Source organism: Pelodiscus sinensis, chromosome 1 (assembly GCF_052426305.1).
Source record: "Pelodiscus sinensis isolate ZL-2025 chromosome 1, ASM5242630v1, whole genome shotgun sequence".
In the NCBI taxonomy this organism is placed as follows: domain Eukaryota; kingdom Metazoa; phylum Chordata; order Testudines; family Trionychidae; genus Pelodiscus; species Pelodiscus sinensis.
The window spans coordinates 309,001,324-309,017,604 of record NC_143052.1 but is presented as its reverse complement, the minus strand read 5'-3'; the positions used below and the strand labels follow the sequence as shown (position 1 = coordinate 309,017,604).

The 16,281-nt window shown below is 43.6% G+C and overlaps 1 protein-coding gene across 1 annotated transcript in view; it reads left to right on the top strand.

Annotated features, from left to right (window-relative positions):
• Window positions 1–6,941: 6,941 nt before the first annotated feature.
• The window catches only part of UBL3 (ubiquitin like 3), an 82,340-nt gene continuing 73,000 nt past the window's right edge, over window positions 6,942–16,281 (top strand). Inside the window, exon 1 of the mRNA XM_006125304.5 lies at window positions 6,942–7,768. Within this exon, the coding sequence (XP_006125366.1) occupies window positions 7,742–7,768 (27 nt within the window). The 5' untranslated portion in view covers window positions 6,942–7,741. The remainder of the gene's footprint in view (window positions 7,769–16,281) is intronic.

The following is a 16,281-nucleotide window of genomic DNA, read 5'->3' as shown; positions in this document are numbered from 1 at the left end:
AACATAACAATTGAGAATTTTGGGAATGGTTGGTCATTCTGATTTAGGACCAGATTCTGCTCTGCAAAACTTTTCACTCTGCAAATATTTAAAATTTCTGGCGCTTTGATATGCATTTTATAAATTTTAAATATGTGCTTTGATGGGGCTTCACTGAGATTTAGCTTAAAATTGGAAACTCTAATAATAATAAATTAATATAGCATTGCTTCTATGTGCTGCAAGTGCAAAGAATACTCTGTCTTAGTCAGCAAAAATAGAAACCACAAACTGTAATTGTACTCCAGATTCTCCATGAAATTTGATACTGTGAAGACAACTGGCTACTTTCAGCCTTGGGTTACATTGGTTTTTGCAAAACATAAATGAAGGCTGGGATTTGGTGACACTAACAAACACTGTGAGCATCACTCTTCCTAAGACTGGTTAAAACCCTCCTTATTCTCCTTGAACTTTTTGTTAGTAGTAAGAAATTCTGTTTACTAGTGCTCTTTTATTTCCCTCATAACTTAAACATGTATTTTTGTTTCTCCCTGTTTCTCTTTCCTGTGTATTGTTATTCATGAAGTTATTGCTTCTGGTTCCTTTTTCTGAATAATTGTAGCCCGTTGCGCATTTATTATGGCAACTTTGGGATTCTCCCGCCTTCTCCAGTGCTAACAGTTTTAGTACTTCTTTGCTGTCATATTTTTATTCACAAAATTTTAAAATTTCCCCTGATTTGATTTTGTGATGTTGAATATCCTTTTATTGCTATGGTCTGTGAACCCATTCCTTACAATGCTAAATTCAAGCTCTTGGTTCAGAACTTCCCAACTATTTCCTATATTTTAATTCAGTTTCCGCCTTGTTGGTATGAAATAGACCTCAAGATGGACTGTTGTCTGCTTGGACTTTTTATTTTCTTCCATTTGCTTTTTGTGTGTGTGTTACCTCATAGATTTCTCAGGAGTTAAAATCCCTGAGAAACATAGCATCCTGGAAGTATTCACATACTTCCAAAAGTAGATGTAGGAAAGTTTTGTTTTTGTTCTCTTCATACTTACTGTATCTTACCTCTACCCCCTTTGTTTTTTCATTCCTTATATTCTACTCTGTCAAATTCTACCGTATAGATCAGAGGTGGGGTACCTTTTTTGAGTTGGGGGTCACTGACTCAGAAAAATTAGTTGGGGATTGCACACAAGTGAGAAGCAAAAAAGAGCCTGGGGGGACCCAGTCTTGTAGATTTAGTGTTCTCCAGCCCCACTGGGGGATGGCAGGAGGGCTGGAGCGCCAGCATGGACTCCCCAATGCTGCGGAGAAGCCCTAAGCCTGGGGGGCCAGATCCAGACAAGCCAGGGGCCACGTCCAGGCCCTGGGCCTTAGGTTCCCCACCCCTACTATAGATTCTTTATTGTTGGCAGAAAAAAATATTAGATACATAACACCAGTATTAGTGATGCGAATGACTAGTCAAGTACTCAACTATCCTATAAGCAAATGCTTATCAGATAGTCAACACAGTAGTCGACTAGTCATTCCACCCCTCCCATGCTGTCGCTATAAAAAAGAGGCAGCAAGGGGGGAGAAGAGAGGGAGGAGCTTCAAAGCGGCAGCACTGCATGGAGTCCCCAGGCTGCATGCAGCATTTCAAAGCGGCAGTGCCGCGTGGAGCCCGGAATCATCTGGGGACTCCCCTGCTGACCCTGGGCTCCCTGTGGTGCTACTGCTTTGAAATGGCACGTGAAGCCTGATGCTGGGCTCCCTACGGTGTTTCAAAATGGCAGCGTTGCATGGAGCCCGGGGTCAGTGAGGGAGTCCCCAAGCTGCACGTGCCATTTCAAAGTGGCAGCGCCGTGTGGAGCCTGGAATCGGCTGGGGACTTCCCTGCTAACCCCGGGCTCCATGTGGCGCTACTGCTTTGAAAAGCTGCGGGGAGCACAGGGCCTGTGGGGAACTGCCCCACTGGCCCCATGCTCCTCGCAGCGCTTTCGCCTTTGAAGTGTAGCAACAGCCCTGGTCCTGCAGGGGAGCTGTCTGGCCTGGAGCAGAGAGGGAGGCAAGATGGCTACCAGCCCCTCCTGTTCTTAAAGGGGCCAGGCTGTATTTTTAATTTTTTTTTCTTAATAACTCTCTGGGTTCTTTTTTTTATTTTTTTGCTCAACAACTTTGGTCTCCTCCCCCCTTTTTTCATCACATTTTTTCCCCATTTTTTTGGGGGGGGGATTGGTATTTTTGATTAAACAATCTGGCAACCCTAGACATAATGGGTTATTGTTAGTGTTTTTCTCCCCCACTGGATATTGTAGTTCATAGTCTTTAGTCTTCTGAATATTTTTGTTGCTTGCAGAAGAAAGAGCAAAGCATGTACCACCATGTGTTATATTATATATCCTTAGTCCCATTTGTTTAGAGGACACAAATCTAGGCATGCCTGGTGAGCATTGCTGAGTCACCACCAGGCAAGGTTGAGCTATTTCTCTGGTGTGCAAGTGAGTCCTTGCATTGTATGTACCTTGCTGGATAATGTCTCTTGATGGTTGTTTGACACCTACTGAGGCATTGGTTAGGTCCCTTCACCTTGTCTCTGAGGATCTGCTATCTGGGGAATTCCCAACTCATAGCATGTTTTAGTGATAACCATACAACACAATCTCATAACTTTATATGAGATATATAAGATAGGTTTTTGGTGGATCATTACTTTTCCCTATCTCATGTGACATGCTTTATATGAAATATCACAGTTATATAAAAATGATAAATATGAGGTTTACAGAGTGCTCCCTTGGTGTGTAAAATGTCACGGTTATAAATGGTATTTTTAACTATATGAGTCTGACATCTAACAAAACAATAACCTCTAGCATGTAATGTAACTCTGCAAAAATTCAGAAGTTTTGTTTTTATTTCCCTACTGGCTCTGAAGCAGAAGTTAACAATTTCCAAAATGTTGCTGACATCAATTGATGTAGCTGGTACACACACTATATTGACTTGACATAAGCAGAACCTGAAAAACAAATGAGGGGAAATCACTGTTTTGCAAAATGAAAAGGAATCAGTGTAGTAGGGAAAATATTTCCAAAGATGGGGACAAATCCTGAAGTCCTTATCAAGGTCCAGTCTTGGGAGCTGCTGAATACCTTTGCTGCATGGTGTGGATAATGGAAGTTTCCAATCCCCAGGATGTGTTAGGAAGAGATTATTGTGACAGTTATGACAATTTTTGCACTATTAAGAAATGGAACTACTTGCAGACCATAAATTTAAGCATATGCACAAGTCTTTGCAGGATCATAGAATCATAGAATACTAGAACTGGAAGGGACCTCGAGAGATCATCAAGTCCAGTCCCCTGCCCTCATGGCAGGACCAAGCACGGTCTATTTCATCCCTCATAGATGTCTGGCTAGCCTGCTCTTAAATATCTCTGGTGATGGAGATTCGACAACTATGGATGTGGGCCTAACCATAGTTTGAAGACAAACCTGTAGTCAGTTTGACCTATTCATAGCTCCTCAATGACAGATTTAACCATACATGTACAGGAAGAATGTCTTATGTAGGATGAAGAAGCATTACTGACTGAAACTACCTCATGGCTGGTGTTCTACAGTGATCACTGTTTTTGTATTTTGATGTATAACTAAAAGAATAAAAGAGCTTAGCTGTTTCAAATAAAAGCCCAATAGCTTCTCTAAAATTTGAGAATAATCAGAGATCAATAAAATCAGTGCCCCAACACTGTCCTTCCGCTCCCACAAATATCAGTGCTTCTATTAATATTTGTAGTCATGCAATGACCCCAGCTGAGATCAGGACCCCATTATATATCTGTATAAACAGAATGAGAGTCAGGCAGTGAGTTTACAGACTAAACAAGCTAAACTGACCAAGGGTAGCAGGGGAAACAAAGGCACAGAGAAGTGAAGTGATATATCCAAAGTCGCACAATGTGGTAACAGGGAACAGAATCCAGATCTCCTATTCATATATCCTCTCCACTAGCCCTCTCTTGTAACACTCCTTTCTCCCCAAATTCGCTGGTAATGAAATGGACCTTGCTGCAAGCCATGGAGGTCAACAGGTTTGTGCTATTTTGAGCAAAGGAGTAGAGAAATGCATTCCAAACAGGAGGGCTATCATGAAGAACATCCTGCTGCAAGTTCCCTCTGAATTAGACTGAGAGGGCTCCTGCTATTATGCCTTCATTGGACACTGCTGCTGTAAATTAGCATGGGGAGAGAGGCAGTCTCTAATTTTCTGAACTTATCCATATATTGATGTGGGTTTACAGTAGGGATGTCAACATGTAGACGACTACACAATTAACCGATAAGCCTGGGATTTTCAATTAATCCTGTCAACTACATGCATTCCCCCCTCCCTTGTTGAGGCAGCAATCATCAGGTGGGAGCCGGTGCCTGTGGGGAGCTGCACACACATTGGATCTTCCTGTCCCCCACCCCCTGCTGCTGCCTCTAATAGAGAGGCAGAAGCGTGGAGAGTGAGAGAGAGCAGGTGGGAGCTGATTTGTGCAGGGAGCTGGCAAAGATGGCTCTCTACGCATACCTGCCTGCACCCCCTTCATGCCTCCTACAGAGGCAGTGTGGGTGGGTTAGGGACAGGCAGGAGTGGTGCTGGAGGGAGCCGTCTTAAAAGCCAGCTTCCCGTGGCTCTGTGGAGCCTCTTCCCCACCCCTCACTGCCTCTTTCAGGGCCGGGGGGGGGGGGCCGCAAAATAGCCTCTATCCACAGCCAGCCCTGGCTAAGAGGATTTAGCCTTGAAATATGGAAGCATTTGGTGAGGGACGAATATTCTTTCAAAAAAGTCATCATTTCTGCTGTGGGTCCCATGGAGCTTTTCACCAGAAGAACTACACAGCTTAGAAAGAATTGTCCAATCTATAAATGACTGGTATTTCAAGCTAAAAAAAAATTAAACTTGAGAAGTACAAAGAAATGCTTTGGCACCTGAGACATTTGAATTGGTGGGATAAAGAAATAATTCTTAACTGGAAAATGTACAGGAACAAAACATACTAACCTATTGTGTAAATAAAACTACCAGAGCAGCCCTAGACTAGCTGCTAGCAACTGGTGCCCTAGGCAAACCATGCAATCGGCCCCCACCCCCAACCCCAAGGGCAGATATAGGCTGAGGTTTTTGGCAAACTGGGAAACATTTTGCCCCTATTTTCCATTTAATTTTTTTAAGCATATTTATTTAAACAGGCATAATTATTTGGTTTGTCCATCCAACCAATGTTTCTGAGATCAGATTAAAATAGAGACACAAAATTTTCATAATAGATTTGTACACGACAGTTAGACGATATTTCAGTACGATTTCCAATAAAAATGTATTACAAATGTTAATTAAAATCTTTATTATTACAAATCCAAAATAGTCCATTACGCTATCCTGCTTTAACTGCCATTACCACCACATGGATGGGAAGAGGTGGGCTGGGGATGGAGTTCTGTGGCTGGGGACAGGGGGGCTGGGGATGGAGTTCTGTGGCTGGGGACAGTGGAGTGGGGAGAGGGAACAGGGTGACAGTGGGGGGAGAGAGTCCCCTGCACCCACCTCCTCCCAGGACTCCCCACCCCCAGAGGGAAGCCGGCATGCACCTTTCCCGGGGCCAATCCCCCCCCCCCGCAGTATAGGGGAAGACAGCGTGTGCCTCTCCTGGGGCCGACCCCCACCCCCTGCGACATGGGAAAACCCCTGCACGCCGCCTCTCCTGGGGACTACCCCCCCCTCCTGTGGCACAGGGGAAGCCAAGCGCGTACCTCCCCCAGAGCCAACTCTCCGCCATCCTCCTCCGGGGCTGCCTCTCCTGGGGCCGACCCCCCCCGCCCATGGCATGGGGAAACCCCCGCACGTCGCCTCTCCTGGAGCCGATCCCCCCTCCCGCGGCGCAGGGGAAGCCGGCGCATGCCTCCCCTGGGGCCGACCCCCCCCCCCCTGCAAAGGGGAAGCCAGCGCGCTCCTCCTCGGGGGCCGACTCACCCCTCCTGCAGCGCAGGGAAACCTTCCTATGGGGCCAACACCGGGAAGGGGAAGTGGCAGGGAATTTGGGGCCCTATTTAACTTGGCACCCTAGGCTGCTGCCAAGTTTGCCTATAGGCACAGGCTGCCCCTGAAAACTACCTAAAAGGACTCCTGGGGTACTCTGAGCAGCTGTGGGTTAAAGCCTACTTCATGAAAACAGTGTAATGTATTTACATAGAGGTTTATAAAGAACCTGTATAAAGACATTGGTTGCATTGTTTGCATCACCAAGGCACATCAGATACCCTTGTATCCTGTCTTTTTCCATGGCTTATTATCACCCTGCATAGTAACACAGTTTCAGCAGCTTTGTCAGGACAGTGTCTGGCCCCCAAGCCGGGGCTAAGCTCTCAGGAGTTGCCCTACAAACACTGAGTGAAATCCAGGCTGCATGGACACGGGAAAAGCACATCTGCTTGCAGGCCCCGCCAGATCTGTAAGGGGCTCAGGGCACTGGGTGCCCTGATGGTGGCAAGCTCTGCAAGTGACCCAGCTTCAATCCAGAGGCTTTGGAGAGCAGGGTGATCTCTGGGACTGCAGCCCCTGCAGTTGGCAGGGAGGGGCCCTTTTGAAGTGTGTGATTCCCAGGCTGGCTGTCCCCCTCTGCCCCCCCGAGCCTGCAGCTCCCTGGGAAAGTGCGGGCGACGTCGGGTCCCTCCCTGTCTGCTTCTCCCCCGTGAGTCGTGACAACGACCAGGGCAGCGCAGCGCAGCAGGACGCCGCTCCCCCACCCAGCCGTAGCAACCGTTGCTAAGTGAGGACAGCGCTCGACTTTCCCGGCTGAGCCTTGCCCAGCCTTCCCCCGCTCCGCGGCCTACAAACCCCATGGTGCCCTGCGGCGGTTGCCGTACGTGACGCCAGGGCGGGGGCGGGGCCCGACTCTCCCCGGCCGTGTCCGCTTTGCCTCGGGTGTCGGCTCGGCAGGCGCCATGTTGGCTTGAGAGGAAGATGACAGGCGGCGTCTGCGGGCGCGGGGCAGAGAGCGGATCGCAGTGAGAGGGGCCCCGCCGGCCCACAGCGAGTCGCAGGGCAGCCAGCCCGGGTCTGGGGTCCCCGTCGGGCCGCTAAGGGAGCCGCTGGAGGGGGGCAGGGGAGGCGGCGGCGGCGATGAGCGCAGAGACCTGAGGCTGCTGCGGGCTGGAGGCGGCTGCCGTTTAAATCCCCCTTGAGGCGCTGCAGCTCCCGGAGCGGTGTGGGGGAGGGCACCCGGGCCGGGGAGAGACGCTTCTCCCTCGACGCCGCGCAAGGTGGTCACCCCTTCCCCCGCCTCCTGGGAGGACGCAAACTTCAGCCGCTCGCCCCGGCCACTGGAAGGTCGCCTAGCCCGTCTGGGTCGCCCGCTTTAATGAGGAGGTGACTCGGGCGCGGAGCTATCCTGTGAATCACCCCGTCATTAGCGGCTGGGGCTGGAAAAGGAAGAAAACCCCCGCACGCAATTCATGTCACTCTACTGCCCTGCCTGGTCCACCTGGCACCGCCGCTGCTGCTGACAAGGGTCTGCTGCCGTCTCCGGGCTGCCCGCTGGAGTCCGGCTTCTTTTGGATCTTTCCCCCTCTACGTACAGCCTCCGCTCTGCATATCAAACACTATAACAGTAACATTGAACTTTGCTGCCGCCGATCCCGTGCTGCGAGAGCTGCTTGGTGTTCTTTTTTGTTTTGAAAAGTTGTTTTAAACCACCAGAGAGGATAGCAGCAAGATGTCCAGCAGTGTCCCCGCTGACATGGTGAGTATTGGGCGCCTTGTTTGTTGTTGTTCCGAAGCACCGTGTTTGGGAGGTGAAAGGTGGAAAAAGAGACGTTTAGCAAAGAGGATTAGCAGAAAATGACACGCCTGTCAGTGAACGACGTAAGGGACAAAAAGTTCCAACCTTCTAATTTCCTCCTATGCTAGATGCTGCTTTGATTTCTCGTGAGGGAATTGGCAGCTGCAGTGTGGTGTATAGGAAGGCAACTTGGAGAGGTAATTGTCCTTCTCCTTTACCTACACCAGTGAATAGCTGTCTGCCTCCATTTGTTTTATATAGCTGTACAGTTGAACTCTGTAAAGCATTTTGGATTATAATGTGTGAGCGAAATGCTTTACAAAATAAAACTGTATCGGAAACCATTTATCCAAACCAAAGCATACTGGAACGCATTTGTCCCCCAGAATCAGCTGAAATTCGGCCTAATCCTCTTTCCCCATCTTCTTGGCTTCACACCAACACTGTGGCAACTAGCACTGATAGGGAGATAATCCCTTCACTTGATATAGGGAGATAGAAATGCGAGTTTTTGCCTATCTACACAATATGATCTCTCATTCACTAGCTATAATCTTGACATTTTTCAAGGGCAGTCTTATTTCTTCTAGTGAATGTACTTCCACCAGTATAGGACTCTGAGCCCTCTGTTGAGCCCATGAATTCATTTTAAACCACAAAACGTTTAAAGGCTGAGCATATTCTGGTGCTTTGGAGGTAAAGGGGGGAGTTCTTTCACTAGTCATTCAGGTCCTCTAGTTAATCTATTTGCAGCAAGAATTTTCTCATTTTATACATTGAAAAAAGTTGTTAATTTTGATAGCTCTTTATTCTGGTAGTAAAACAGGTTCATATAATGCTGTAATCTTCCAATTTCAAGGTGATTGGTGATGACTTTGTCTTACAGAAGAAGACATGTCCATGATTCTGTCATTTGGTGTGAAATTACATCTTGCCTTCGTAACCTAATAGTGCAGAAAGAATGTAAAGATGGATTGTCCTTGTTTGAGGCATACTAGATAGTCAGTTAATGATACATATACATACTACTCAGGCTGTTGGAATAGTGGTACCATTTGGGTGCTTGCTTTCATTATTTCTTCTAGAGAGTCATTTTGCTGCAGAAAAAACTAAACTTTGCCCCTCAAAAGAAAAATAATAAGATAACCAATTAAACAAAATTTCAATGGTTATGGGTTTTTTTCTTTTTCTCAGTTAACTTCTGTATATTGTGACTTGGAGGATTGGGGGTGGGGTAGAGGAAGGACTGTTGTCTTTGAGTTTGAATCCTTTCCGCTATAATTTTCAGTCATTATTATTTAATGTATGCTTTCTTCCAGGGTCTCCTTAGCTCTGCAAATACGCTGAATAGTCATTCTTCTTCCCTTCACTAACTAATGCGTCATATCACAGCAAATCTTACTCTAGTGGAAGAAAGCTGGATGCATCCTTAGCATTGCTTTTGAAATTGGCAGGAAGGGGTCTCTAGACAGTAACAGGAAGCAGTCTTTACTCCTTCTTTCCCCTTTCCCTCAACTGAGCAAGTTGCCCCTCTATAGTACTTCTAGAATGACCCTATCTGCTTGGGAATCACTTTGCTATCACTATATTTCTTGTGCTAACGACTCCATTTTATATCAATGTACATAGTTAATGATAGAAATCAATATATTTTAGCTATAAGAATTGTTCAATTTTTAAAAATTCTGATGCCATTGGTACATTGCTTGTAGTAAAATCTAGGCCCAAAGGTATGCCATTTGTCCATAATCAAGAAGATTGTTAGCAGTAATGCTTTTGGGATATATGAGGATGAAATGTCAAATGATGATAATATCAGTATCCATTCATTTTAACTGGGGGTATATATTCATGCTGACTTTTTCAGGACCATTTTGATAGGTTTTAGCATTATTTTATCTGCAGTTGTCTGGATTTAGAAGGCTTGAGACCTCTACACTATGAAAATTCAGGCTATTACGTATAGCTAAATTGTAGAAAGAACATTTGAATATTCATTCTTAGTTTCCGATTATCAACAACCTCCTCACTCCAAAAATTATCCTTTTCTATTCATTGTTGTTTAAATAGATTGTTCCTAAAATAAACATTTATCAGGCTGTCACCTTGTTTATGTTTGTATTTGCTGGAGAGTCTTCGTAATTTGCATTTCCTTATTCCACCCACTCCAAAATTTATATGCAAAAGCAATGGTCTTTTTTCCCAGTTTTCAAAGATTTAATAGTAGTCTAGTCAGGGATATCATATTAGTAATATTCATCCATTTACAAAATACTGAAATATTATAATAAATAATTAAAACGAAACTATTTGTCAGATAAACAATTTAGTATCTGCTTTTTATTATTTTAATTGCTACTTAGCAAAATGTAGTAATTTGCCATAGTTGTTCTCAGTATAAATTAGCAATGCTCTGTTGTACTTATTTTGAATTTATATGAATCTATGCAAGCTGTTAAAAAAAAAAAAGCAGGCTAATACAGTATTTGAAAATATGCAGAGCTTTGACCTTTTTCTCTTCAGTCACATGTTTGATTAACTTCTAGAATTAGTCCTTTTCATGTGGCTAAACATTTCAACACGAGTCGTGAAGATTAATGTCATAATTCTTTATCATTTGCATTCTATTAACAAAGTAGATTATGACACACCACATTCCAAACATTACTTTGTAAGTATGTGTTTTAATACTGCTGTAGCAATATATGGTACTTAAAGGTTAAAACTCCAGTTCTTATGTTAAATCTACTGGTGTTGATCTCTTTACCTGTGTGGCATTTCATCAACTTAATTAGGACTCTAGACATGTATAGAGAGAGGACAATGGTATCAAGAATGGAGCCTAGTTTGGGTTTTTTTTCCTTCATGGTTCCCTATTGTAGCCCAAGAATATTGGTGATGGCAGCAACCACAGGGATTATCTCTGAATATTTCAAACACTTTCACCAGAAAATTGTCTAGGTTTGCTATACAGTAGTGGTTGGAAATAGATTGTGATAACAGGTGATCTGTTGGCAAGTCATTTCTTCAGTAAAAATAAAAAGGTGCTAAGTGGTTTTTGGATTCATATAGTGACATAATTAAAATATTTAATGATTTTTGAGTTTTGATATAATCATAGTTGATTGTTTTATCCAAAAATCAGTACAGAAGCTATTTTATACTTAAATGAATAATTCCAGGGATTTCAGTGGGACTGTCGCATGAAGCCTAAAGGGCTGGATCCATATACCTTGTATTGTCATGACACTTTTCCTTACAGTATAACTTCTTCTTGAGGACTTACATCTTTGAAAGCATCTTGTATGATTTAGACTCAGCTGAATACTTCCTGCACCTTCAGACATTGCTTAGTGCATGAACAAATCTGCCATTCCTCTGTATCCTGGACCATGCTTTTTCTATGTCTATTATATATTTTGAAGAGTTTGTTTTTGTGGATTTGTTTCTGAAAAATAAAGTCATGACCTAAAGATACCAAATTTTGCATAAACAATCTTGCCGCTTAAATTAGCTGAATGCACTGCTTTTTAACCAGAATATGCTGGGTGAAAGGTTTAGATAATTATTTTTGTTTTTTATTGGAAAAAAGTAATTACTATTATGATTAGAATTCATAAAAATATTTGCTAACAAAATTAAAATCAAGTCCCCTCTTCAACTGTCATTTTAATGCAAAGAAAATTTTTACTGTTACAAATCACAAAATAATTCAAATTTGTTACCATAAGAATAATGGAAACTTTGAGTTTCTGATTCAAATTTCCTATGTATGGTAATTATTCAATAAAATGAATAGAGTTTGAAGTTGAAATTGTACAAATTTAAAATTGTTCTTCTACTTCCTTTTTACAAGCACATTAATAAAAAAACTATTAAATATATTTAATTTCTTGAACTTTACTATACTCATAATCTATATAAAATGACTTTGCCCAGCAAACAACGGGCCTTACCTGCTAGTATTCTATATTAAATCTCGTACATTTTCTCTCTGAGTAATGTTCAATGAAAATATTCTTTTTGTTGACCCCTTTTGCATGGGCACCATGTAAACACCAAAACATTTTAAAATTTGGAATATATAGACAGTATTAAATTATTTTACAGTATTTTACAGAAGGTGTAGTGGAAGAGTAGAAGAAAAACAAAACCTGATACAGAGGAAGCAGTGCAGGAGGCGGGGTGTGTATAAGCATGAAGGTTAATTGATGAGTCCAGGCTCATTGGTTAATCACACACAAGCGTGCATGTTCACATCCCTAGGCAAAATAGGACCAAATTCCACAGTACCTATTCAGAACTTTTAGGTAGTGTTAATTTACTCTTTTGCTATAAAATAATCCTAATCATCATTCCCCCCACACAAACACAAATCTGTCTTCTAGTTGAAAATACTCAGATGTAAAATTCGTCAATGATTATATTTGAAGATGAGGATTTTTTTTTGTGCTTTCCTAGTGGCCCAGTTCCTCTCCCTGAGCCTTGGCTTCTGTGGTGTTATTCAAGTTGTCTGGCATAAAGCTTGTTTCCACCATTGTGCAAGGAACTGACAAAGCTTTTAGTGTGCTTCATTGGGACATTTCCTCTTGGCCTTGGTTGCTGCACTGTTTTTCAGGCAAGTTAAGTCGTCAGCCTTTTTTTTTGTTCCCCGTTTCTTGGTTGCAAGCTGGATTCCAGTCCTTGCTCTCCAGTTCCATGTTGTCTAGTTCCATGAAACAGCATAGGGAGCACATACTATAATCCAATTAAATTCCCCTTGTAGAGAACACTGGAGAAGAGCCACAGGCAACTGCTTGCAGGTCCTTGAAAAACATAGAACAAAACCAAAAACTGGGCACCTGTTTATAGCAAAATGACAAATTCTACAGCCATAAATGTTGACTTTTGTATCTTAAAAAATAGCCAAATTCTGCAGCTCTGGGAACCGAAGAACTCTGATTGAGATAAATGGGGCAATTCATAGTTCTTGGAACTACAGTTTTAGCCTCTGTGCAAACTCCGGCAGGTAACAGTGTGGATGCTTTCAAGGTTTTTTTCCATGATCACTACAACTAGAGATGTGTGTATATATAAATGGAATCTAAGATTTGGGAATACAGCTCTGGGAAAGGAATGAAATCTGAGGCCATGAAATGTGGAATACATGGGGCCTGCTGGTATCGATGTATATGCTGAAATTTTGTGAGTTTCTATGTTTAAATAAGTTTTAGATTTTAAGGTTTGAGCGCTGTAACTGTTTATCTATGCATGTTTGTACAGTCACAGTACAATGATGTCCCAGTCCTGTCTGCAGCCATTGAGCACTACTGTTAAGATAAATCCTAGAAATAATGTGGGAGAAACAGTAGAACAGACTATATGCCAGGAGTGGGCAATAATTGTAGAAGGGAAGCCACTTCACAAATTTTTGAAGTGGCCCTGGGCAGCCCCGGAGAGGGTGGGGCCTCAGGCAGAAGGGGCAGGGCCAGGACACTTCTGTGCTTCCCCGCCCATGGACCCTTGATTGGCCTGGGCTGGGTGAGTGCATGAAGTCTTTGTCCCCAACCTCCAGTGCCTAGGGAGAACCACTAGATGTTCTGAACAGCTGGAGATTGCTTCTAGGCGCTGTTCACCCCTAGTGGTGGGAGGAGACTTCTTGCGCTCCCCCCATCCCCAGGGCAATTAGGGCCTGGGGGCAGGGGAGTGCATGAAGTCTTTGCCCCCAGCCCTCACCTTGCAATGGGCACATGGAGCCTAGAGTGAATTGCCAGTTGTTTTGGATAGCTGGTGGTTCACTCTAAATACTGCATGCCCCTTGCAGGGCAGGAGGAGACGTCGCATGCAACCCCTGCCTCCAGACCAGTTAGGGCCTGGGGACATGGCAGTGCATGAAGTCTCTTGCCCTGTGTCTTCACCCTGCAAGGGGCACATGGTGCCTAGAGTTAATCACCAGCTGTTCAGAACAACTGACGGTTCACTATAGGTGCTGCATGCCCCTGGCGGGGAGAGGAGACTTTATATATTCCCCTGGCCCCGGGCTCTCTTGCCCGCCTGTTATATGCAAAGTGCTGTCAAATACACCAAGTAAATAATGTGAAATATAGTGATGTTGCAATAACTCTAACAAACCAAAAATAAAACCTATTTTTTCCCCTTAGAAAAACCCAGCCCTTGCATCTTAGATAATTTTTTCTGTTTAAACTTTTGGCTTCCTTTCTCACTCTGAAGAATTTACATGATTCTTGCGAAGGCAAGTTTGTAAGATTCTAGCCACACCTGGAAAGTTCTCTTGATTTGATGGCTTTATATACAGCTGACTGGTTCATCTTATTTTTTTAGTCTTCTATCTGCATAGTATTGCATTCACTGGATATATTGTTGCAACTTTACTGATCAGAAATTTTCATTTTTACTCATTTGTTGATCATCAGCATTTACTGAATACCAAACATCAGACTATGATTTAATTGCCTCAACAGACCTATACAGCTGGTCTCCGACTTACGAACGCGTTACGTTCCAAACACTTGGTCATAACTCTGTGTGTTCATAAGTCGGATTACATTCACTGATGTACGGCTGCGCTGCTCGTAAGTGCAGATTTCGTTCGTAACTCGGTTTCCGGCTGTATAGGAGGTTGTTTGTAAATACAAACGGTTGTAAATCGATGCGTTCGTAACTCGGGGACTGGCTGTAATAGAAAGAAACGGTAGGAAACAGTCCAGTGGAATGGACTGAAATAATGAAGAAAGAAATTCTGCTAATATAAAATGCAGATATTATCAGTGAAGTTAAGTTGCAAGATAGGATTTGCATTCATATCAACAATTTTGTAGAAAATGAGCAGATGACTGATGAATTTGATCCTGAAAGTGAGATACTTTTGATTCCATCATTATCATCTAATCCTAGCAATGATGACAACTTTAGTCTAAATTTCAGGCCTTCTAGCATGTCTTCGATTTCAGCTTAGTTTTAGAGTAGTCTCTGGTTTTGGCATTAAAAATTAGCAAAGATCAATCTGATTCTGCTACAACAACTTGCATTTGATAGTTGTGATTCCTTAGTATGCTGACATCACACCAAGGGTAGCACAAAATGAGCAATTTAGAGAAATGGCAGAAGCATTTTGGTCTAGATATACTTCCCTAAATAAATTTGAAGTTCCAGGCCCACCTAAGGATTTTAAAATGCAGTTAATTGACTAGTTGATGGAATTTCCATTGACTAGTTGATAGGCACTTGCGCATTCCTCCTTTGAATTGTAGTCTTTAACATCCTTAGGCCTACCATTAGATGCTACTTGTGATTAAAAACAAGGAACTAATGAAGGGAAAAAGTAAAGAATGAACACTTGTAATAAAGATTGTTGATCAAATATGAGAAAATTCCTGAAAATGTCTCCAACTGCATTCCTTGCTAATGGTATTGATTCTACACCAGAAAAACAAGTTTAAAGAAAAGTGTGTCTAAGTTACTAAATGGGCCTTTATGAACATAGGTAAAATTGTGTCAAAATGCCAATGGAAAGAAGATGAGACCTTATTTCTGATGTATGTCTTCAGAAATATTTAATCCTTATTAAAGAAGTAATATCTAACCATCTTAAAGCTTGTGGTGGAAGTTCAAAAATTCTTTCTGACATCCACTATCAGTTTCAGGGTTGACTGGTTGATCAAGAGAGGAGGATTGATGTGCTCTAGTTTGACAGGTTGCAGTTAGTGGAACCCATTGGCAGGTTCTCGAAACTTGTATCTAATCACCATAGGCGTTAGTGATGTAAATACCCGTTTAAAAAGTTAACTGGTTAATAGGGATGGCAGTGTGTAGACAACTGCATGATTAACAGATAAGTCTGGGCTTATCAGTTAATCCTGTTGACCACACACACACACTTTTCCCCCCTTGCTGCCTCTGTATCGTGGGGGTCAGGATCAGGAGCTGGTGCCTGTGAGGAGCTGGCTTAAAAGTTAGCTCCCCACAAGCACTGGATCTGCCTGTCCTCCCTGCTCCCATGCTGCTGCCTCTAATAGAGAGGCAGCAGCATGGAGGGTGAGAAGGGCAGGTGAGAGCCGATTTGCACGGGAGCTGACTTTTAAGCCAGATGCCTACGCATATTGGCTCCAGCGGATCTGCCTGCCCCACCCCCATTCCTTCCTCCTACAGAGACAGAGGTGGGGAGAGACAGGCAGGAGCCAGTGTTGGGGGAAAGCTGGCTTAAAAGCTGGCTCCCCCCAGCATCATCCCCATGTGCAGCCCGAACTCTGCCCTGAGCTGCTGCCTCTATCAGAGACAGCAGTGTGAAGGAGGCAAGAAAGGCTGCTGTGGAGCAGCCTCTGTCAATGGGGAGCTCGGACCCACCCCCATGGACAGGGGTTGCTGCCTCCCCACGCTGCTGCCTCTATCAGAGGAGCAGCATGGGGTGGCAGGCAGGAGCCGGTCTGCATGGGAAGTTGGTTTTTAAACTGGCTCCCCTTGCAGACCAGCTCCCG